The sequence below is a fragment of the Trichomycterus rosablanca genome, chromosome 22 (assembly GCF_030014385.1).
Source record: "Trichomycterus rosablanca isolate fTriRos1 chromosome 22, fTriRos1.hap1, whole genome shotgun sequence".
Classification (NCBI taxonomy): Eukaryota; Metazoa; Chordata; class Actinopteri; order Siluriformes; family Trichomycteridae; genus Trichomycterus; species Trichomycterus rosablanca.
The window spans coordinates 17,711,367-17,731,294 of NC_086009.1; the positions used below are offsets into that span (position 1 = coordinate 17,711,367).

The 19,928-nt window shown below is 38.5% G+C and overlaps 2 protein-coding genes across 2 annotated transcripts; both read right to left on the reverse strand.

Annotated features, from left to right (window-relative positions):
• Positions 1–233: 233 nt before the first annotated feature.
• elof1 (elongation factor 1) lies at positions 234–2,689 on the reverse strand. Its single transcript, XM_063018997.1, has 4 exons — positions 2,583–2,689; positions 1,548–1,678; positions 1,380–1,450; positions 234–649 (listed from the first exon to the last, which is right to left on the reverse strand). The coding sequence occupies exons 2-4, from the start codon at positions 1,661–1,663 to the stop codon at positions 585–587; spliced, it is 252 nt and encodes an 83-aa protein (XP_062875067.1). The 5' UTR covers positions 1,664–1,678; positions 2,583–2,689; the 3' UTR covers positions 234–584.
• A 3,572-nt stretch (positions 2,690–6,261) lies between these two features.
• On the reverse strand, positions 6,262–18,901 carry carm1 (coactivator-associated arginine methyltransferase 1). The gene is made up of 16 exons (XM_063018562.1): positions 18,750–18,901; positions 13,836–13,961; positions 13,583–13,689; positions 13,330–13,434; positions 13,115–13,225; positions 12,835–13,012; positions 12,653–12,743; positions 12,246–12,327; positions 11,556–11,641; positions 11,346–11,435; positions 11,047–11,184; positions 10,368–10,457; positions 9,796–9,908; positions 9,337–9,435; positions 7,979–8,047; positions 6,262–7,675 (listed from the first exon to the last, which is right to left on the reverse strand). The coding sequence occupies exons 1-16, from the start codon at positions 18,889–18,891 to the stop codon at positions 7,536–7,538; spliced, it is 1,767 nt and encodes a 588-aa protein (XP_062874632.1). The 5' UTR covers positions 18,892–18,901; the 3' UTR covers positions 6,262–7,535.
• Positions 18,902–19,928: the final 1,027 nt, after the last annotated feature.

Consider the following 19,928-nt stretch of genomic DNA (forward strand, 5'->3'; position numbering starts at 1 on the left):
ATTTTTGCTTGTTTGGGATTTATGTCAGCTCCAGCTTACAACACATGCCCATGCATTTTTGTCTGAACTCACCCTATTAATTTTAATAAATCTCTGTTAGTTCTGTGTAGCACATCAAACACTATGTGGTTTAGACTTAAAATTTATGTAAACACATCAATACATTGGAAAAATAATGGAATTAAATGATTTGTCTAGTCAGTATCTGATTCAGTCACATTATTAACAAGAAAGAGTATGCAGAATTGTTTATTGACATACAATTACCCAAACATTATTTATATAAAATCATAAATCACCCAACAACATAAGACAAACTCAAAGTTTACAAGTTTTTAAAAGAAAAAGTTGGGTCTGTGTTGGAGCTACCAACTCATTAATTCATAAACATTATGATTAATTTATGTTGTCAAATGTGTAACTAACAAAATTAAAGCAGTGTAGTATGACTTAAATACATCACATTCCAATATGGGACAAACAAAAAACAGGGCATTACTGTCACTGGTAATGCATTGTTGGGATGGGGAAAAACACTTGATGATGGGGCCATACTGTTTTCTTTTGTGGTCCCATGAGATGAGTTACTGGTTGGCTGCTTCACAAGCGTCTATCCAATCACTGTATACATCCACTGGTTCTGAGAGATCTAAAGCAGTTGTTAAGAAAGAATAACACTAAGCCTGATTTTCAACTACTGCAACATCTTATTAGCACCCTTACTAGAATTATGGTAATTTTCTGGCTGCGAGTAATCACTGGTTTTACAAATGATAAACACACACACACACACACACACACACACACACACACACACACACACACACACAAGCTATACTAAAAGCGGACTCAGCAGAAATTTAACTAATTCATTCATTTAACTCATAAGTTAGGTAATGGTTGCATTTAATTACAAACTGGGAGGTGGGAGCAAAAAATAAAGGCAGAAAAAAGGTCCTGTGTTTTGGACTAGTGCATATTTCTATGCAGGTAAACATGGAGCAATGGCAGAAATGGCATTTGCTTACAGTTGCTTACAGACTGAACTTCTTCAGACTTTGCAAAGACATGCTGTCCGACAACTGAGCAGAAGAAGGAAGCTAATATTGTAACGTACTAGTTGGGTCAGATTGCGGTCAGACCACGTTCTCACCACAAACACTTGGGACCAGAAGATTACTTGGGCTTTGTGAGATTTTGTATTTTCAGGATGGAATACCTAAGCCATGAAGGAATGTACATGGTCAGCAACAAAACTTAAGGGTTGTGTCACTCCAACAGGGTGCATGACTTGACTGTCATTATAGGTCACACATATAAACCACCACTATAACACCACCATTATTTAACAACAGAATTAATGTGGGTAAAAAGGATACAGGTAATGGGCGTCTGGAACTCCTCCAGGCACACAGTACATGATATTATTCCTGTGTTTCGACTTCTTTCCCTAAAAAAGAATCAAAAGCAATATCCCACATGGATATTTTAATTAAACATGATGATTAAAATCTGGCCATAAACTGCTTTGTTGTTTGTATTCTTACATTTTAACATCACAAGATTTCTCGTGGTTACAAAAGGGGCAGGTGAACTGTGTGTCCAGGTTTCCGGTCATTTTCTTTTTAGGAGGAGGCTTTCGTTTTGACTTTCTACGACCCATGGATAACAAATAATCCTGGAAAAAAAGAAAATAACAATAATAATAATTCAAACAGCCCTGTGAGTGCCAGGGAACACATTTACACGTTAGTATTACTAATCTTTAAGAAGCTAACACACATAAGCAGGGCAGCAGCTGTTAAAAGTAACTTTGCTATTTTCTTATGTTTGAATAGTAGGCAGTTTTACGGTTAAAGGACTGGACCAGTAAGCAAAAGGTCGCTGGTTCAAACCCCACCACTGCAAGTAAGGCCCTTAACACTCAATTACTTATTACAGTAGACTAATTATACAGTAGACTGTATACTGTAAGTCGCTTTGGATAAAAGCCTATGCTTAATACCGAAAATGTGAATGTTTATTTTTAGTTGATTACTTCAAGGTGACTTTCTGTAGTAAAACACTTGGGAAATCGGATTACTGGCCAACTTATGTAAACACCAGTTTCCTATTATCATTTCATTAAAGAGCGTTTAAAGTCAGTCTGTGATTCTGGACTTTTAGTAGCCAGCCACAACAGGCCATTAAGACTTTAAAAATATACAAAAGTCCAAAATTAACTGACTTTAATTATTAAACAGTGGAAGCATGAACAAACATCTATAAACTGAAAGGTAGTCCTTTCTCTACGTGAAACCATCTTGTTTACACACACACACAATAAATAAACAAATAAACAAAAAGTCTAAATATAAAACTTTATGATTAAAACTTTATAAGCACTGCACGGAACACCGTTAAAGCAGGACTAACAGAAGCCGCTGCACATGCTAACATAAGCGTGCTAAGCTAACACTAGCGAGAAAACTATTCAGCTGACTACTTCAAGTTCTATATTCATATTAGCTGTGGCGATACGTGTATTAAGTTCTTTTTTTATGTACCAAGACAGGGAAATAGATCAAAAAATTTCGACTTACCTGTTAGAAAGATACAAACGCAGGAACCGCACAGAGAACAATAACGGCTCGACCGACCAGTAAACAACACAGCTACGTCCTGGATTTCTTCTCTGTATGAATGTAGATCAGGTCAGAGTGTTTAATAGCGCCATCTACCGGAACACACCGTACACCACAATCCAGTCACTTCTAAACCTTTAATGTCGAGTCCCATTTTTTCATTTACATTTGCGGCATTTATCCACAGCGACTTACAATTCAAGTAATTGAGGATTAAGGGCCTTGCTCAGGGGCCCAAGCAGTGGTGGGACTTTAACCAGCAACCTTCTGATTACTAGTCCAGTTTATTTGTTTATAAGGATTTTAACGTCGTTTAACGTTTTACACTTAAGTTACATTCATGACAGAACAGGTAGTTACACATTACACATTACACAAGGTTCATCAGTTCACACAAGGTTATATTAAACACGGTCATGGACAATTTAGTATCTCCAAGTCACCTCACTTGCGGGCGGCATGGTGGCTGTAGCACTGTCTCCTCACAGCAAGAAGGTCCTGGGTTCGATCCCCAGGTGGGGCGGTCCGGGTCCTGAGTTTGCATGTTCTCCCAGTGTCCGCGTGGGTTTCCTCCCACAGTCCAAAGACATGCAAGTGAGGTGAATTGGAGATACAAAATTGTCAATGATATAACCTTGTTGGATATAACCTTGTGAACTGATGAATCTTGTGTAATGAGTAACTACCGTTCCTGTCATGAATGCAACCAAAGTGTAAAAACATGACGTTAAAATCCTAATAAACAAACCTCACTTGCATGTCTTTGGACTGTGGGAGGAATCCGGAGCACCTGGAGTAAACCCACACAGACACGGGGAGAACATGCAAACTCCACACAGAAAGGACCCAGACCGCCCCACCTGGGGATCGAACCCAGGACCTTCTTGCTGTGAGGAGACAGTGCTACCCACTTAGCCACGGTGCCACCCTAGTAGTCCAGTACCTTAACCACTAAACTACCTCTGTTACCAATCTTGCCCTAAGCTCAAGTTTTTCTTAAATTGCACATTTGTTTATCGTTGGCAAAGAGTGAACAAACCAGATTGTTGACAGAACAAAACACCAGGGTTCTGCCATTCTGCCAGTTTACAAATGAGAGGAATGAGTGGAATGAAGCATTGGATTTATTTGCACAGTTATTGCAAACCACGTTTCCAGAAAAGTTGGGATATTTTGCTAAATTAAATCAAAATAAGAATCTGTGATTTGTTAGTTTTCATGATCCTTTAGTTAAAGTTTTGGCTCACCAACTTGAAATGACATTTTGAATTTGATGCTTGCAACACTTGCAACTCACTCAAATATTTTGCAAACTGGACATGGAGCTGCACTTTAAATCAATTACAGAGTTCTGATGGTGGGACATGAAGACCTGCTAGTAGCCCAGCCTAGACATGACAAGATCCAGGACAAAAACCAGAATGATTAGGTTAGGTCATTCAAAAAATGCTATTAATTTTGAAATAATACATATTTCCAAGTAAGGATTCTATGAGAAGGCAACATGTTACACTGCCAAATAAACTGACATTACAGTTATCTTGGGTCAAGACCTGTTACAATTCCTAATAAAACAATGCCAGGTTAGTAAAGGATTGAAAAATCTACTATAGTTGATTATTTTAAACATAAACATGATACACTAATAGAAAATATTGAATTCAACTACTTACGTCTGTAAAAAGAATTCTCTGATGATATGTGGAATTAAACACACTGGGCTTAAAGCTTCTAACATTTGCTCATATAGACTTACATACCCAGATATACTAAATTTCAAAAGTATGTAAACACCGTTCCTAAGATATTTAGCCAAACCCATGGCTAACAGGTGTACAAAATAATTTATATGTTTTCAACCTGGTAACAGTTCAGAAAAAAGTCTTACCTGGTCCAGCATGACTGTTTACGTGTGTACAAAACCATCCATGAAGACATGGTTTGACAATTGTGTGGAGAAACTCCAGCAGCCTGACCCCAATCCCATTAAACAAATTTGGGTTGACTTGAAACCTAGACTGTGAACCAGGCTTTTGCTAAACCGTCCATATACTTATAATTCTTGGCTTTGAAAATAGATTGTGTAATTTACTTATGCGTTTACAATGCAGTCTACTGATCCTAATCACATTTTTCCAATATCCCGGCAGTAACAAACCACTCATGCTAATTCTGGAGTGACAGCCAGGAAGTGGACACACCGGGTCACAACAGATAAACAGAATAAATGTATGACCTCTTTTTTGCTGACAGATTATTTGTGCACTACCTTGTGATCACAAATTGGCAAATACAAGTGACTCGAAATGTGTTGTGTACTCTGCACTTGTGTGTGCACTAGGCGTTGCTGGTAAGGATAACTCAATATTTACAGATTGTGAATGTAAAATGGGCTTCAAAATGCAACCAAGCACTGCTGTCTATGCATTAAAACCTTTGCACCACCAAATGCAGTTAAGGGAAACAAGTATTCAACTACTTTTTATATCTAGCATGTACAACATTGTGTATAAAAATGAACATATTTAGAAAACTGTTTCAAATAACAGAAAGAGAAACTATTTATTGATGCAAGCAATTTGGGTAAGTTACAGTATTGCGAGTTTAAATGAACTGGTTCTCTTGACTTTTATTTAACCCCCATCTTCAGTACTTCATCCTTTTTGCCTTGATAACCTCTAATAAGCAATTTCAGGTAACAAGCTTTGATGTCTCTCTTGTGGAATCTTCACCAATTATTCTCAAGCTGAATCTTCCTGCTTATCGAGGTTTGATGGCTTTTGTGCTGCAACTGCTTTATTTAAATCCCATTCCAGGATATTCCAGGCCTGATTCCAAAACCAAGCTCTGGTTGACTTGGAAGTGTGCTTTGGATCACATCATGCAATTCGAATTGTAATCAATGTTCAGCTTTATCACAGAAAACATAACCTTATGCAAAATGGCTTGAAATTTCTGTGAATCAGTGATGCCAGTCACACAGTCAAGACTGCCAGTTTCTGGTTAAGAGAAAGTATGGGCTTTCTCATTGCCTGGTGAACCTGGTGAATGATCTCTTTCCGCTTTTATGAAAGCTCTTCAGTTTTCAGCATCACAGATTGCAACACAGGTCATAAAGTATAGCAAAAGGTTTTAAGATCAGCAAGATTATGCAGGGTTTAAATGTGACATGGCAGTATTAATAAAATATCCTGCTGCTGTAAATTATACATAATTTTTTTGTTTAATTATTTGCTGTATTATTCAACTGACAGAAGTTTAGAGTTACAAATTCCTATTTTCTTTGGAGTGTTAAATATTTCATAGTGTAACTATCAATTGTATTTAAAAGCGTAAACATCACGTTTTCCCCTTTTTTAAATTGGAAAACAAATTGACATTAACCCAATATACCCATATTCATTAAACATTTGTTTATTCTACAGTCAAAAGACTTTGTGTGGATCTATTTTTTGTGGAAAAAAACAAATATGGTTAAATACTTGTTTCCCCTTTTAGATGAGAACTTTACATAAATGGTGTGTGTAACCATGTAATAAGGATAAGCATTTAACAAAATTTCCTAGTTTTGGCCTGTTTATCACCTAAAACTTTGCAATGTACAATGCAACAGAACCACAGTCATAAAAAGCCAGACTTTGTAGGGAAATCTCCACCAACATTTAATTTGCACTTTTTTTGCTTTTGAGTGTTGCTTTTTTGTGAAAGAAAAAAAATAAGCAAAGGGTTAATTCTACAAACTAGCAGGCATCCTATGCAATGGATTTATCTAGATCAAATCAAAAGCTAAACTAAAAAAAGGTGTGGCTGGAAGCAATGCATACATGTTAAACAGTCTTTGTGTAGGCCGTCATAGACCCAGCATGGGGAGGTAGGAAATGATAGGGGGAAAATAAAGGAAAATTAAAGGTCAAAGCTTGAAAAGATGTTGGTTGTAATTCTTTGTTTAGCTTAAAAGTCTAATGCACAGGTCACAGTAGGGAATTGGGAAGTTGATGTAAACTAGAATGTTGCTGATTCAAACAAGTGTCCTTCTTCAGCAATGTATGAGTCTGTCAGAGAACTTCCTCCATCCTTTGAAGAATTCATCAATTCATTCCAGAAATCCAGGCAGCAGAATACAAGCAACATTCTGAAACAGCAGAGTCCTCAAATACTTATTTGCTTAAACAGAGGGAGTTTGACTTTATTGGTGGTGGTGATGAAGCTTGAGAATCTGGAGGAACACGCCTTCCTGTACACTATGTTAAAAGCGACGCCTAGGAATTAGATGAGCTGTAATGAACGCATTTATCTACACAAGTTCTATACATGATATGAAGACTACATATATGACCATGGAAGCCAGAAATGATATCTAGTCACACTGCATATTGATAAACAGAGAAAGAGGCTGAGAGTCAATTTCATGCTAAGAATTGTAAAGGATGGCCAGCTGGGCATGATAAAGCAGAAATACAACAGTGAGACCTTAGAAACAGCAAAATAATCCTGTCACAAATCTCAGGGTGACGCCAATGATCCAACATTGACATTTATGAGTGTCTCTTATTTGAACATACATCTGAACAGTACTTCCTTACTTTTAAAACAGTTCTAAATACCAATGTCATCCCAAAGCTCAAGTCCATCCATTGCTTTCAAATTAATAATCCTGAAACCATACTGTTGGAAAGGAGGCAAGCATGAGCACCTCTCGTTGACGGAGCAATGGCTGGTGTTGTCGAATAGAGGGACGGATATGTAAGTAACACCAGAGAGAAGGAATGAAATATATATATATGACTATACATTAGGACAAGGGATAGTAGTGATAGCCAACAAATGCAGAACTACGGTTTTCTGGTTTTGGCCGTGGTCAGTTTTGGGAGGCTGGACATGCAAGGGGAAAGGGGGGCAGCAGGAAAGGCCTTAGCTCCCATAATGCATTGTGTTGCTGGGGATGGCCATGGGTGAAGCCATTGAAATGGCAGGGCCACCCATGGTAAACTGGTTGGTGACCGGGTAGTGAGTGCTGCTGCTGGTCGGACCCTGCTGGCCAGCTGTAGATCCTGAAAAATAAAGTAAGAGAATAAAGACAAAGAATAAATAATAATGGATTGTATCACACAGCTTGGAAATGAAGTGACTAAGCTGGGTGACCTAATTACTACATATGTATTCTGATTTAATAATATGTTTATTTCATAGGAAGCTTCAGCTCTGACTAGACTTTTTACACACGTTTAAAAACTACTCTACACTTTTGGAACAGGGCAAAAAAACAGGTTATATTTTAGTCTAATTGTTGTTAAGGCCTTTTTATACTAAAGCACAAGATATTATTCAGATCGCTAAGAGGAAGAGCAACATACCCTGGACAATTCCTGTGCTCATGATGGAGCCCATTCTGGAGTGAGTGTGGTTGACAATCCCCGTGTTCACTGTAAGAAGAAACAGAACATGCTGAAATCTCCTAATCTTTCTAAAAATGCCTTTAAAAAGTACATACAGTGAGACCTAGGTCCTAGTCCTACAACCTAAAATGCATAATAATAATATTTATATACATGATGAATATAAAACCACCAACCACTTTATGATGTTTATGTTGTATGTACACCAAGTAAATTTTATGAGCTATTACCTAACAGCCAAAACATTAGGAGCAGCCACAAACATGTGAATGGCAAAGTCTATTTCATAAGAATGCCCTGATCTCAACATCATCAAGTTTGTCTGGGATTAGACACAAGGGTTTGATCAAGCCTACATCCACAGACAATCTGTTGTTAGTTCTCCAAGATGTTTGTAACAACCTCCCTGCCCAACTGATGCTGTTTTGAAGGCAAATAATGGTCACACCAAATATTGATTTTAGATTTTTCTTTTATTTGTTTTGCATTTTGTTAACTGACAAACTATTAACACTTCTTTTTTTAAAGAATTCTTACTTTGCAGCATTGGTAACTTCAGATGTTCCTTAATCTTTCTGGAGGTGATCATTGGCTGAGTATTTGCCATTTTGGCTATTCTTCGATCCATTTGAACAGTAGTTCCACGCTTCCTTCCGCGTCTTTCAGGTTTTAGTCGTCACTTCAAGACATTTGAGATCATTTTAGCTGAGCAGCCTATAGTTTGCTGCACTTTTCTGTATGTTTTTTCCCTCTACTATCAACTTTTTAATCAAAGTATGCTGTTCATCAGAACAATGTCTGGAACAACCCATTTTACCCAGTATTTCAAAAGGAAATGTGCTATGACCAACCTGTGCAACATTTGCCCCCCTCCTGCCTTAAATAAGGGCCAAAATTGACACCCGTTCTTCTGCAGAATGAATGGCTTCACCAATTGAACTCCTCACTGCTATTATTTTGAACAACCCCCTTTCAATCAATGCTTCGATTACTCAGAATGAGCGGCATGCATGTCCTAATTGTTGGGTTTGTTTTGTTTTCATTACTCTACTACACTTTCAAGTAAAATTTTTTGCTATGTAGAAATAGCATTTCTACTACAAACAGTGATTTATCAGGTCAATGGTGTTGGACTGCTATTTTTTTTGAACACCACTGTATATCATGTACACGTGATCCTAATAAAGTGGCTGATGAGTACATGTTCATGTCACCATGTGTTAAGATTGTGAATGATCGTATTCCTTAAGGACTTTCTAACTGCACAATCGTGTTGTGTGTGTATAATAGAAAAAAGGATGTGTGCTTAGCCTTACGTGTATGCGTATCTGTACCAAGGGGAATGAGGTTATTGTGGGAAACTGTAGCACCACTGCCGCCAATGACAGTGCTGAGGTCATAAGCTGCTGGCATCCCTAAAAGAGAGGAATAATAAAAAAATAAAAAAAGTTTTTATTCAGTTCATATGTAGCACCTGAACATTCTCTAAACTCTAAACTTTCATTTTATACCTGGTCAAACGACTGTGTGTAATGTTAGCACATGGGTAATTGCTAGAAAGGAGGGTAGAAAACGCTGCATTGTCAGAGATGATTATTTTATTTATATGGAGATAATGCTGGCGAATCATCCATAGGATTGTACAGCACTGTTCTGCTAGGCAGTATGAGGATTGCTACAAGTAGTAATGGTAATTTAACTACATTACTAGTGTAACAGCATTGTGTGTTATACTATTAAACAAGCATCCACACAAAGCACACATTTGCCTTTACCTGACACAGCCATGCCTTGGCTCATGCTATAGGCTCCTCCAGAGTTCCACATGTTTTCAGATGGGGACGTGTAATGTGAACCTGGAGGGGGGTTAGGGGTTGTGCCTGTGTACCTATAAAAACGAAAAAGATTTGAATATGAGAAAAATTACCTTCTGCCCCTTATGACCCATGCCTCCTTCCTAAGATGTGTGTATTTTTGTGGCATTTTGATGTAATTTTAATAGAATTGTGTTTAGAATGCAATACAGATTTTAACCAAAATGTAAGCATTTGGCTTCGACTTCCTAAAATTTTGACATTAACCCTATTAAGAATGCAAACTGTAAGTTATAACAATTCTGCCAAGCACTGTGGTCAGCTAGGATTATTTTTATATACATCAGGTGTCAGGTGTGCTGTTTGATCTAACAGGCTACTTTTTTTTTTATTTTAGGTGAATAAAAACCATTAATTTTGACTTTAGTGTACAGCACACTGGTACAATACATCATGCATATTTACGCCTTGTTTGAAAACAAATAAATAAAAATCTTATGTTATTAACCTAAGAGGTCTAAAGATTAATTCACCTGAAAAAGGGGTTCTTCAGATCCAGGAGGTTGCTGGACTTTGAGCCGGTTTGATCCACTTGAGCAACAATACTGATGTCGTAGCTTTGTCTGAAAGTCACATGCAGATTAACTGATTATTGATCACATTTTTTATATTCATTTGCAACAGATAACAGTTCCCATTTGGATATTATACAGATCAGAGATCAGAGAAATGTAACTCTTAGTATGCATGCATCAGTTCATCCAAGAGGGTTTAAGGAAAATTCTGCACAGCTGTCTCCAGCTTCATCCGTGTGCAGGCATTACCAACTGAAAGCCAAAGTTTGACTTCAGCATAATAAAATGTCCGAGTGCTGTTATACTGTACATCAACCTCTGATGCCTCAAGTCTAATTAAATCACTTGGTCGGAACTAACAGTTGTATAAATTACAACATATTAATAGGTATAAGTGTACATTTTTTGTACTGCTTTGTTTACACTGATATTCCTGATAAGCAGTGGAAACATTTAAATTGACTATCGACATGACAATTTATTCACCAACCGTCTGATAGTTTCTGAACCTGCCTACAATGAAATGCGCTCACCAGATAAACATAATGCACAACAGCATTTTGAAAGCTTGGACATGCATACAACTGTTTGGCAGTATAAATCATGAAAGTTTAAACTGTAAGTGGCCTATGCTTACCTCTTGTTGGCGATAAGAATGGCTGTGCCTGACATGGTGTCTCCAGCCTTGGCAAAGAGGGGTGACTGAAGAAGACACCGCACCTGATACCAGTGAGTCAAAGGCTCAGTGGGTGCTGTCGAGAGCCAGACAGTCATCCTACACAGAAAATAAATAGTACAAATTGTACATAAATCATGTTTTGATCTTTAAACACATGTTGATAATTAAAGTTTTCTACCTATGCTGTTTCAAGCAGATGCAATTAGGTGGGGTGCTACAGCCCCAAGCTTAAATAGAAAATAAAGCACAGGACTTACACAGATCCCATAAACGCAACATCAAACCAGAATGCCAGGCCATGCACCAGCCCTGAGTGCATCATATGAAACTTGAAAGGGATCTCTATCCTGAAGAAGGAAAAAGAAAGAAATTAGCCATCTTGTCATGCATACAGTATGTACAGAATGCACTAAGCAAATTATTGTACGGATGTATCCTAATAAAGGTCAGCACTAAAAACATCTTACTTATAAAGATCATCTTCTTTAGTTTCTAAAAAGTTCACTGTGTATTTCACAGATTTGGCCATCAGGATTCTGATGTCAAATGTGTCCTGGGGAGAAAATACCAATAATGAAATATCAGACGGTATAAAAGAAATAGCATTAAGTTTTGTGCCCATTTAAAGAAGAGCCAGGAATCCAATAAAAGGCACTAAAAGCATTTCAGTGCTTCAGTTCAATAAGTCTGGGCAGAATGACTGTAGAAAATGACATCAACATCCACCCTTAACCTGATATCAAAGAATCCTAAGCATGTGCTGTTTTCCCTGTCAGATGCACTTGATTTAGTGATGTTTCCGACAATTCTGTTTACAAAATATTTTAAATGTACTTGCATTAGTAAGCATAACTACTTGTTGACTGGCTAAAAAAAAGACACTCCGACTCTATAACAGCTGCTACCACCCTACAGAACAATGCAACACAGTGCTATCGATACCCAAGTGCTCAAAATGTTCACATGGAGCCTGATCATGGTGTACTTACTTCCCCATGCACATTACACAACACTCCTACAACTAAACAGAGAAACACCCACACACAAACTACACATTCGAGGTCTGCCCCAAAAAACACACATTAAAACCCTATCTGCATCAAATATATGACACAATTTACATGAAGACACACATCACAAGCTTTATCTTTACTTACCACAATTGGTTGTCTGAAGTACTCATCTACAGCAGCTCCCCTCAAAGCAGACAGATCTACCCCGTGAAAAGATGGCTGGTACCTGAATAATACATGCACAGAAAACATTTTACTTCCGAAAACACTTTGTCTAGTCTATCATGATGCTGCTTCTGCTAGTTTGTGTTTTTGTTTTGCACTGCATTTACTCTACAGCAAGTGGATTTTTGTGCTTGTATTACAATTAATGCAACAACTGTTTTTAGTAGTCTTTTGTTTTACTATAAAACAAGGTATGCATTGCCTAAATGTATTAGGATGGGCATGGGAAATCAGTAATGAGAAACTGTTTTAAATACTATCAAATGCATTATCTATCAAACCAGTACAGCAAAAAAACCCTAGAAAGAGATATTCTTGAAGCTCACCAGAAGTTTGCTTTGGTAAACTGCTCCATGTAGAGTTGCTCATCTGTAAATGGAGCGAGGTGGACATCACCAATGGTTGGGAACATTTTGCCTACAAAATGAAAGCAGGGAAAAACCAGTTAGGAAATAATGCTACACCCAAAGCCTATACACACACACACATCAATGTAATTACCACTAACCATTAGGCTTCAGAAACTTCTTGGCGTGCAGATAACTCTCCAGCATCCTCTCATTAAACAGCATGTAGCCCATAGGCTCTGAGATGATAATGTCCACCTGCTCAGGTAGGGTGACCTCTTCTACCTTTCCAGGAATAACTACCACACGCTCGGTCAGTCTGTTACTGTTAACCAAAACCTACAAACAAATACACAGTATAAAAAGAATTAGTTAGAACACGTCGTACAACTGTCAATTAGCTACTAAATGACAGCAATAAGTCCATTTAAAGAGTCACACCTCTGCGTGCTGAGCCATAGTGCTGGCCTCCACAGCATAAACTTTACGTGCGCCAGCCTGAGCTGCAAAAAATGAAAGGATCCCAGAGCCACAGCCGACATCCAGCACTACCTACAGAAAAAAGCAAAGTTAATTAATCAGACTGATCAATTAATTAGTGTGCATGCTCAGCAAAGCATGCAATCTAATAAATAAAGCAGTGGTACTATAATTACCTTGTCCTTAAAGTCAGTATGGTTCTGAAGAATAGCTCGCTGATATGTTCCAGTTCGTACATAATCCTGCATCATGTTCTGCTGCTGAGAGAGGTAGCCATAGAACTGGGGCATGCAAAAGTAAAATAAAGAGGTAAAGAAAATGTAAGCACTCAGAAGACCTCTTTCACTTAAATTGCAAGCCTTTTAGGTAGGATAACTCTTCAGACAATGTTTCTAATGGGAGGTCGTGCATGTGGGTCTGGGAATACACCTGAAAGTACTGTACAGCAGACGACTCCTCTGTCCTTTCACTGAATACTGAGTGCTCGTTCGCATGCCCACGGGAGTTCTTCAGGAGGTTATAGAATGAGGAGAAATCTGCAATTTTACAAAATGAAGGTCAACTTAAAGATAAAATCTGACAGATTATCCCTGTGAGATTTAGAATAAGTGGTTGCTGGCACACTGATCATACAGAACCTAACGGCCCACAGCATTCTGAAAGTATTATCAGAGCGGCTTACCTGCGGGGGAAGCAAACTGCAACAGTACACTGTTACAGCCCAGCGTGATGATGAAGGATTGTTTCCCCACGCGACTGCACTCTGTCTCCCGTGACACTGAACACTTAAACACACTCGACTCTTCATCTGCAGAAAAAACACAAGTGGGTGTGATTTAGAAACACTTTGTTCTAACACCACATAAGGAATATTAGTCCACCAACTTGTTTTTAATTTACAAACATTGTCACAACCTAAGAATTGTCACAACCTAGGATGTAGATGCTCGGGTGGTGCGCCAGTCTACTATGTTAGCCCAGCATTGCTTGGAGGTTTGAATTTCAGTGCTGGTAGCAAAAGGCAGGGCATCTACATAGACATAATTAGCTATGGATTGGCACCCTGTACAGGGTAGAGTGGTTGATGAAAATTAAATAAATGACCTAGGATATGCATTAGTTTAACAAGAAACTTGCATTTAATTAGGTTAAGTGTAAAACAAACTGCGTCTACATTATCCCTACATCTTGTATGAAGTCATGCCAGGTTAGCTGACAAACAATGTAGAGCAATTCTTTGTCTGGCCACATTGCACCGCTAAGAATTCACACTTGACTAATAGCTAAAGAGAATTAAAAAGTAAAGCCATAACTTTCACCTTTTCTATTCACTTTATATACCTTGTTACAAGAACACAGAATGTATTTTCTTCATAAATGCATTATTCCAAACACCACAGATGCCAATAATCTGTCATGTGAACGCATAGTGTGTGAAAAAGCTTGTGTGTAGTAATTAATAACACTGCATAATGTCAACAACCTCAACTAAGCAGAACTGTAAGCCATTGATAGTTCAACAATCCAGGGAATTTCTGAAACTTAGAATTGTCCCTTCCACAAAACCGGTTCGGTTTATTCTTATTTTAGATGCTGAGTGTGATTAAGTGTATAATTCAATAAAATGGCAATGGAATGAAAAACAATTCAGGATGTATTTCATTCTTGTTTCCAGCGTATTTCGGTTTGAATGCAGAACGTGTCCATATCTGTCAAGCAACTGCAAAACAAAAGGACACCAACTCTTTGCAGAACATTACTTATGCCCAACAGATTAGTGTAGATAAGAAGTGTACCACTAGGGATATCAATGCTTAGTTGAGAATAAAGGAGAATGAAGGCTGTCGTCTTAGAAAGAATGAACCAAACTGAAGCTCTATAATTTGACACATTGTGAGAAGAATTTTTTTTCTGTAGGTAAATGAGGAAGAAGACGACCAGCAACAAGATAGATGGAAACAATTAGGGGACAATGAACAAGCCATTAAGAAGCCTGAAGACACAAAGAGAAGACAAGAGGCTCTGGAGAAACACGGTCCATGTGATCGACAGGAGTCAGAATGGACTTGATGGCACTTATGATTACGTAATGAATAATTTATTTATTTTTTATACTAATTTATGTTATAAATCTTTTGCATCACAATTAGCAGGCGAACGAGGTGCAGGACCGGGCGTTATGATAAGCACCATCTGATATAAGTGTCTATCTGAGGACACTTCTGTATAAAAAGTTGTAAGCATTCATGATACAGTAGTGCTTATTTAAAGGTAACTAGTACTTTTACATCCACCAGCAGAAGCTTCATCACTTGGATGAGAGTTAAGAGAAGGAGAATGAAGGTTGTCATCCCAGAAAGAATTAGGCTGGATAATGCACATTTATAAAAGTCAGAACTTTTGGTCGAAGCATCATTTATTTTTTTTTACATTTTATTCTTTTTAGAAGGACCTATTAACTTTAACAAAAGCTTTCTTCTAAATGAACGTGAGGACAATGTCTGGCAGGAGGCGTGGAGCTGCTATTGTTCATGCAGAACAAAGATGAATGACCGAGCAGTGCTAGTAATATAAAACACAACAAAGCAAGATGTTCTGTTCACATTACTGCCTAAGTAGAGTAAATATTAATGCTAAATTGTATTCAGTGTGTTTATGAGTGAGCAGTGCAGATGAGCGCTGAGATGCAGCTCTGTGAGGTGATTTGCGCGATCAAAACAAAACACGCTTTAACTCTGTGAGCTGCTGACTGGAGCGGTTAAATACATGTGCTTATGCAAAAAGCACACACGTATAAAATACATAATTATCAAGGGTCCTGGTCGTTTTCATGGTGCGTGTTTTGTGGTTGAGGGCAACAAAAATAACAGCTAAGAATGAACAAGTTAACTTTCTGACTAGGCGCGAATCAGCACAAAAAGCTAGCTGTTTATTTCCCATCCGTATTCAAACAAACCCCGCCTACCCATAATGGGATTGGCTAAAAATATTTGGCCTCGCGCGCTCTGATTGGTTCGTAGCTCACGCTGCCAGAAAATACGCGAGTTTCTGCCAATCTCGGATCAGGCGCCAGAAAACAGGTGTGGAGTAAAAATAAAGCTGGCAAAGTGCTACTAGCGTATGCTGGTATTCGAGCTCTATAGTGAGTCATATCAACTGGTTCAACTTGTTAAGAGTCGACTCACATATGATTCTTCGTTCTTTAGAACTGCAGTTTTTCACTCGACCCAGGTTAGCAATATAGAGTACCCATAACACTCATTATACCCATTATATACTCATTACTCATTATATGATTATGACTATTCGGAAAATGTTGATGCATGCTCAATAATCCAGATACACAAATCCACAAAGTTGAATCAGTTCATCTGGAGATACGTTTCGTCACTCAATCCGAATGACTTCAGTCAGACAGTCATTTGGATTGAGTGACGAAACGTATCTCTACAACAAACTTGTGTCCAGATGAACTGATTCAACTTTGTGGACTATTCGGAAAACTTTCCCAGATCACCAGGTTATACTTGTCCAGTCTGTGGTGTTCTCTGTGCTTCTTTATTGATGTGAAAGCTGGACATTTAAAAAGCAAAACATGCCTTTAAGCTTTGATGCCAGCAAAGATTTTTCACAAGTACAAATCAAAACAACATCTCACTTGGAACTTAGATAACCAAACTGAAGCTCTATAATTCAGGACAACTTGTGAGAAGAACCAATTTTTTGGAAAAGACAATCATGCTTGAAAAAGCTGTAGGTAAATGAGGAACAAGACGGCCGGCAACAAGATGGATGGGTACTATTAGGGAAATAAAGAACGAGCCTTTAAGAAGCCTGAAGACCCAAAACAGAAGACAAGATGCTCTGGAGAAACACGGTCCATGTGACTAAGATAAGTACAGAATAGAATAAACCAAGAAACAAAAAAAGTACAAAGTATTTACATTTTAAAGTATTGCACAAAAAAAACTGCAGCAGCTTATGTTGATCTAAAGTGCATAATTGCAAAAAGTGTAGCAGCAAAACTAAGCAGCAACAAATCACAAGATGGTTAAAGTGCCAGTGATAGCTTAGTGGTTAAGGTACTGGACTAGTAGACAGAAGGTTGCCGGTTCAAGCCCCACCACCACCAAGTTGCCACTTGCAAGACCCTTAACCCTCAATTGCTCATCGTGTTCTGCTCATTGTGTAAGTCGCTTTGGATAAAAGCGTCTGCTACATGCTGAAAATGTAAATGTAAAGTGACAGAATGCCAGTTGTGTGCAGTATGGTAGTGTTTATAAATGGTTGATAGGTGTTTAATATATATGTAGGTTGTATAATGGTTATATAAGGTGCATAAACAGTATATGGGGAGTGGAACAGTTCAACAGTCTGACCGCATCCGGATAGAAGGAGTTGACAGGAGTCAAAATCGACTTAATGGCACTTAAGATTATGTAACAATTACATTATATACTACTGTAATGATTCTTTTGCATCACAGTTAGCAGGTGAACGAGATGCAGGACTGGGCGATATGATGAGCACTATTTGATATACCTGTGGACACTTCTGTATAAAAAGTTGTAAACATTCATGAAACAGGAACTAGTACTTTTACATCCATCAGCAGAAGCTTCATCGTTACTTGGATGACAGCGGGAAACACTGGGCTAAACTAATCACAGAGCCTCACTTACTTAGGTACTTCACGAAGAAAACCAAAGCAGACAGGAGGAGAACATGACAAACTCCTACCAGAAATCAGTCCCTAATACTGTGTGGGGACCTGACTGCAAAACTGCTTTGTATAATTCCTGTATGAGAGGAATGAGACAGTCTGGCAGAACTTTGTACAACAAACCAGCAACTCGGGTCCTATGGTTAAAACAGACCTGTGGTCAAATACCGTGATACAAATTGTGGTCATACCGCCCAGCCCTAAACCCAATCAATAATTATTTGCACTTTTCTAAAATAACATATCGTAATAGAGGATTTAAATGTACTGTCCACCCGCTTATAAGGCGGATCAAGCATATATTCAATTTTTGATGCAAAAACCTCTAAAGTTAAGATTCGAGTCTGCTCCCATTGTTCATCCTAAAGAGTCGAGTAAAAGAACCGACTCGTTCTTAAACGACACCAGCTTTCCAACGCATCAGTAGCTATTATTCAGTGTAAGAAGTTAGTGAGAGACCAAATGTCACAAACACTGGAAAGAAAACATTTTGCTTTTAATTTAGCTTCCAAGTACAATGACTAATTAGCACATCAGACTGTAAGGAGCTTATCCACAATGCAAAAGAACTTAACACCAGAGGCAAGCTAACCCGCTACACTCAGAGTGTGAACAAGTCAAAACGTGTCTTAATTTACCATTTAACACCTGTAATAACCTCCCTAACACTAACTAAACCCGTGTTAAAAGCCACAAACTCTCCATTCGCTGCTTTTCATTTACGCACAACACAGAAGCTCTAGCTTCACATGCTAAGCTAACTAGCACCCGCAACAGAGCAAGTAGCAACGCGGAGCCGTTAGCACGCTCGGCTAACACACTTGGCTAAGGCCAGTCCCGACACAAAGGCTTTAAAAAGCGCCGTGTACTCACTGTTGGAGAGGTTCAGGAGGGCCGCGTCTGGCGTGCTCTTCACCTCTAGCCGCAGAGGTTGTTGCTCGGAGTGCCGCTGGATGTCTCCATTCGCGTCCCCAATAGAGAGGAGCCGCACGCCGGGAAACACGGACACCGCCATCTTCGAGCTCGCGGAGAGACGCAGCAGCGCGCCACATCCAATCACTCAGATCTGCCGTGGAGGGGCTGCACGAACCGCGACCTGGCTCACTACTGCCTCCATGCGGTTAAAACATGCACAAGCATCACTCCGTATTTTCAATGGCTTTTTTGTTGTTGTATTAAATAGTTTGTAATCTTACAGAAACCTCGAAAATGTGCTTAATTCGCGCAAACTGCACAATATACGTAATGTGTACGTTACGCTAAATACGCAAGCTACGTAATTTACGCAAGCTACGTCGTCTGCGTAAGCTGCGTTTTTTGCGTATAGTGACTCCCATGATTACAATCAAAACCTGCCACGTTTTCTGAACATGTAGGGACATATCAAGCATGCTGTACTCACCCGGGATAAAAGAAGAACAAAATCTTTTTTTTTTTTTAGAGCCAACAGAATTTCAACAGGGATATAAAACGTGCTTTAAAGCTTGTAACTCCAAAAGTGGCATTAAAACACATTAAATAAATCATGGTATAACATCAGAAGTCAACAAGGAATCTGTGAAGATAGATAGCGAGATTAGATTAGATTAGATGGATGGATGGATGGATGGATGGATGGATCGATAGATAGATACTTTATTAATCCCGAAGGAAAGTGAAGGGAAAGATGTGAAAGGATACACGAAAGGTGTGCTGTGGTTTGCATCAGTTCTTTTTCTTTGTTCCCCTCTTTATCCTTTTCTACATTTACAGTACAAGAAAATTTACTTTCAGCTTGTCCTTGTGTCTTTTATCCATGACAGCCAGCTGTAGTTTAATCACTGGGTTAAAATTCTCAGTCCACACTTTTTTAAAATGTCTTTTTCAGTGCAGAAAATCTGAAGAATCTAAAACTGCAGACTCTCTCAGAACTTCAATCATCTATAAAGTGTAAGTGTATAAAAGGCAAGCTTTTTACTCGTTACAAGGTTTTTGTTTTCAAGTCGTATTATGCATTAAGGCTCATCCTTATTCATTTTTAACCAGTGTGCCATTGATCTTTGTATAGTCTCT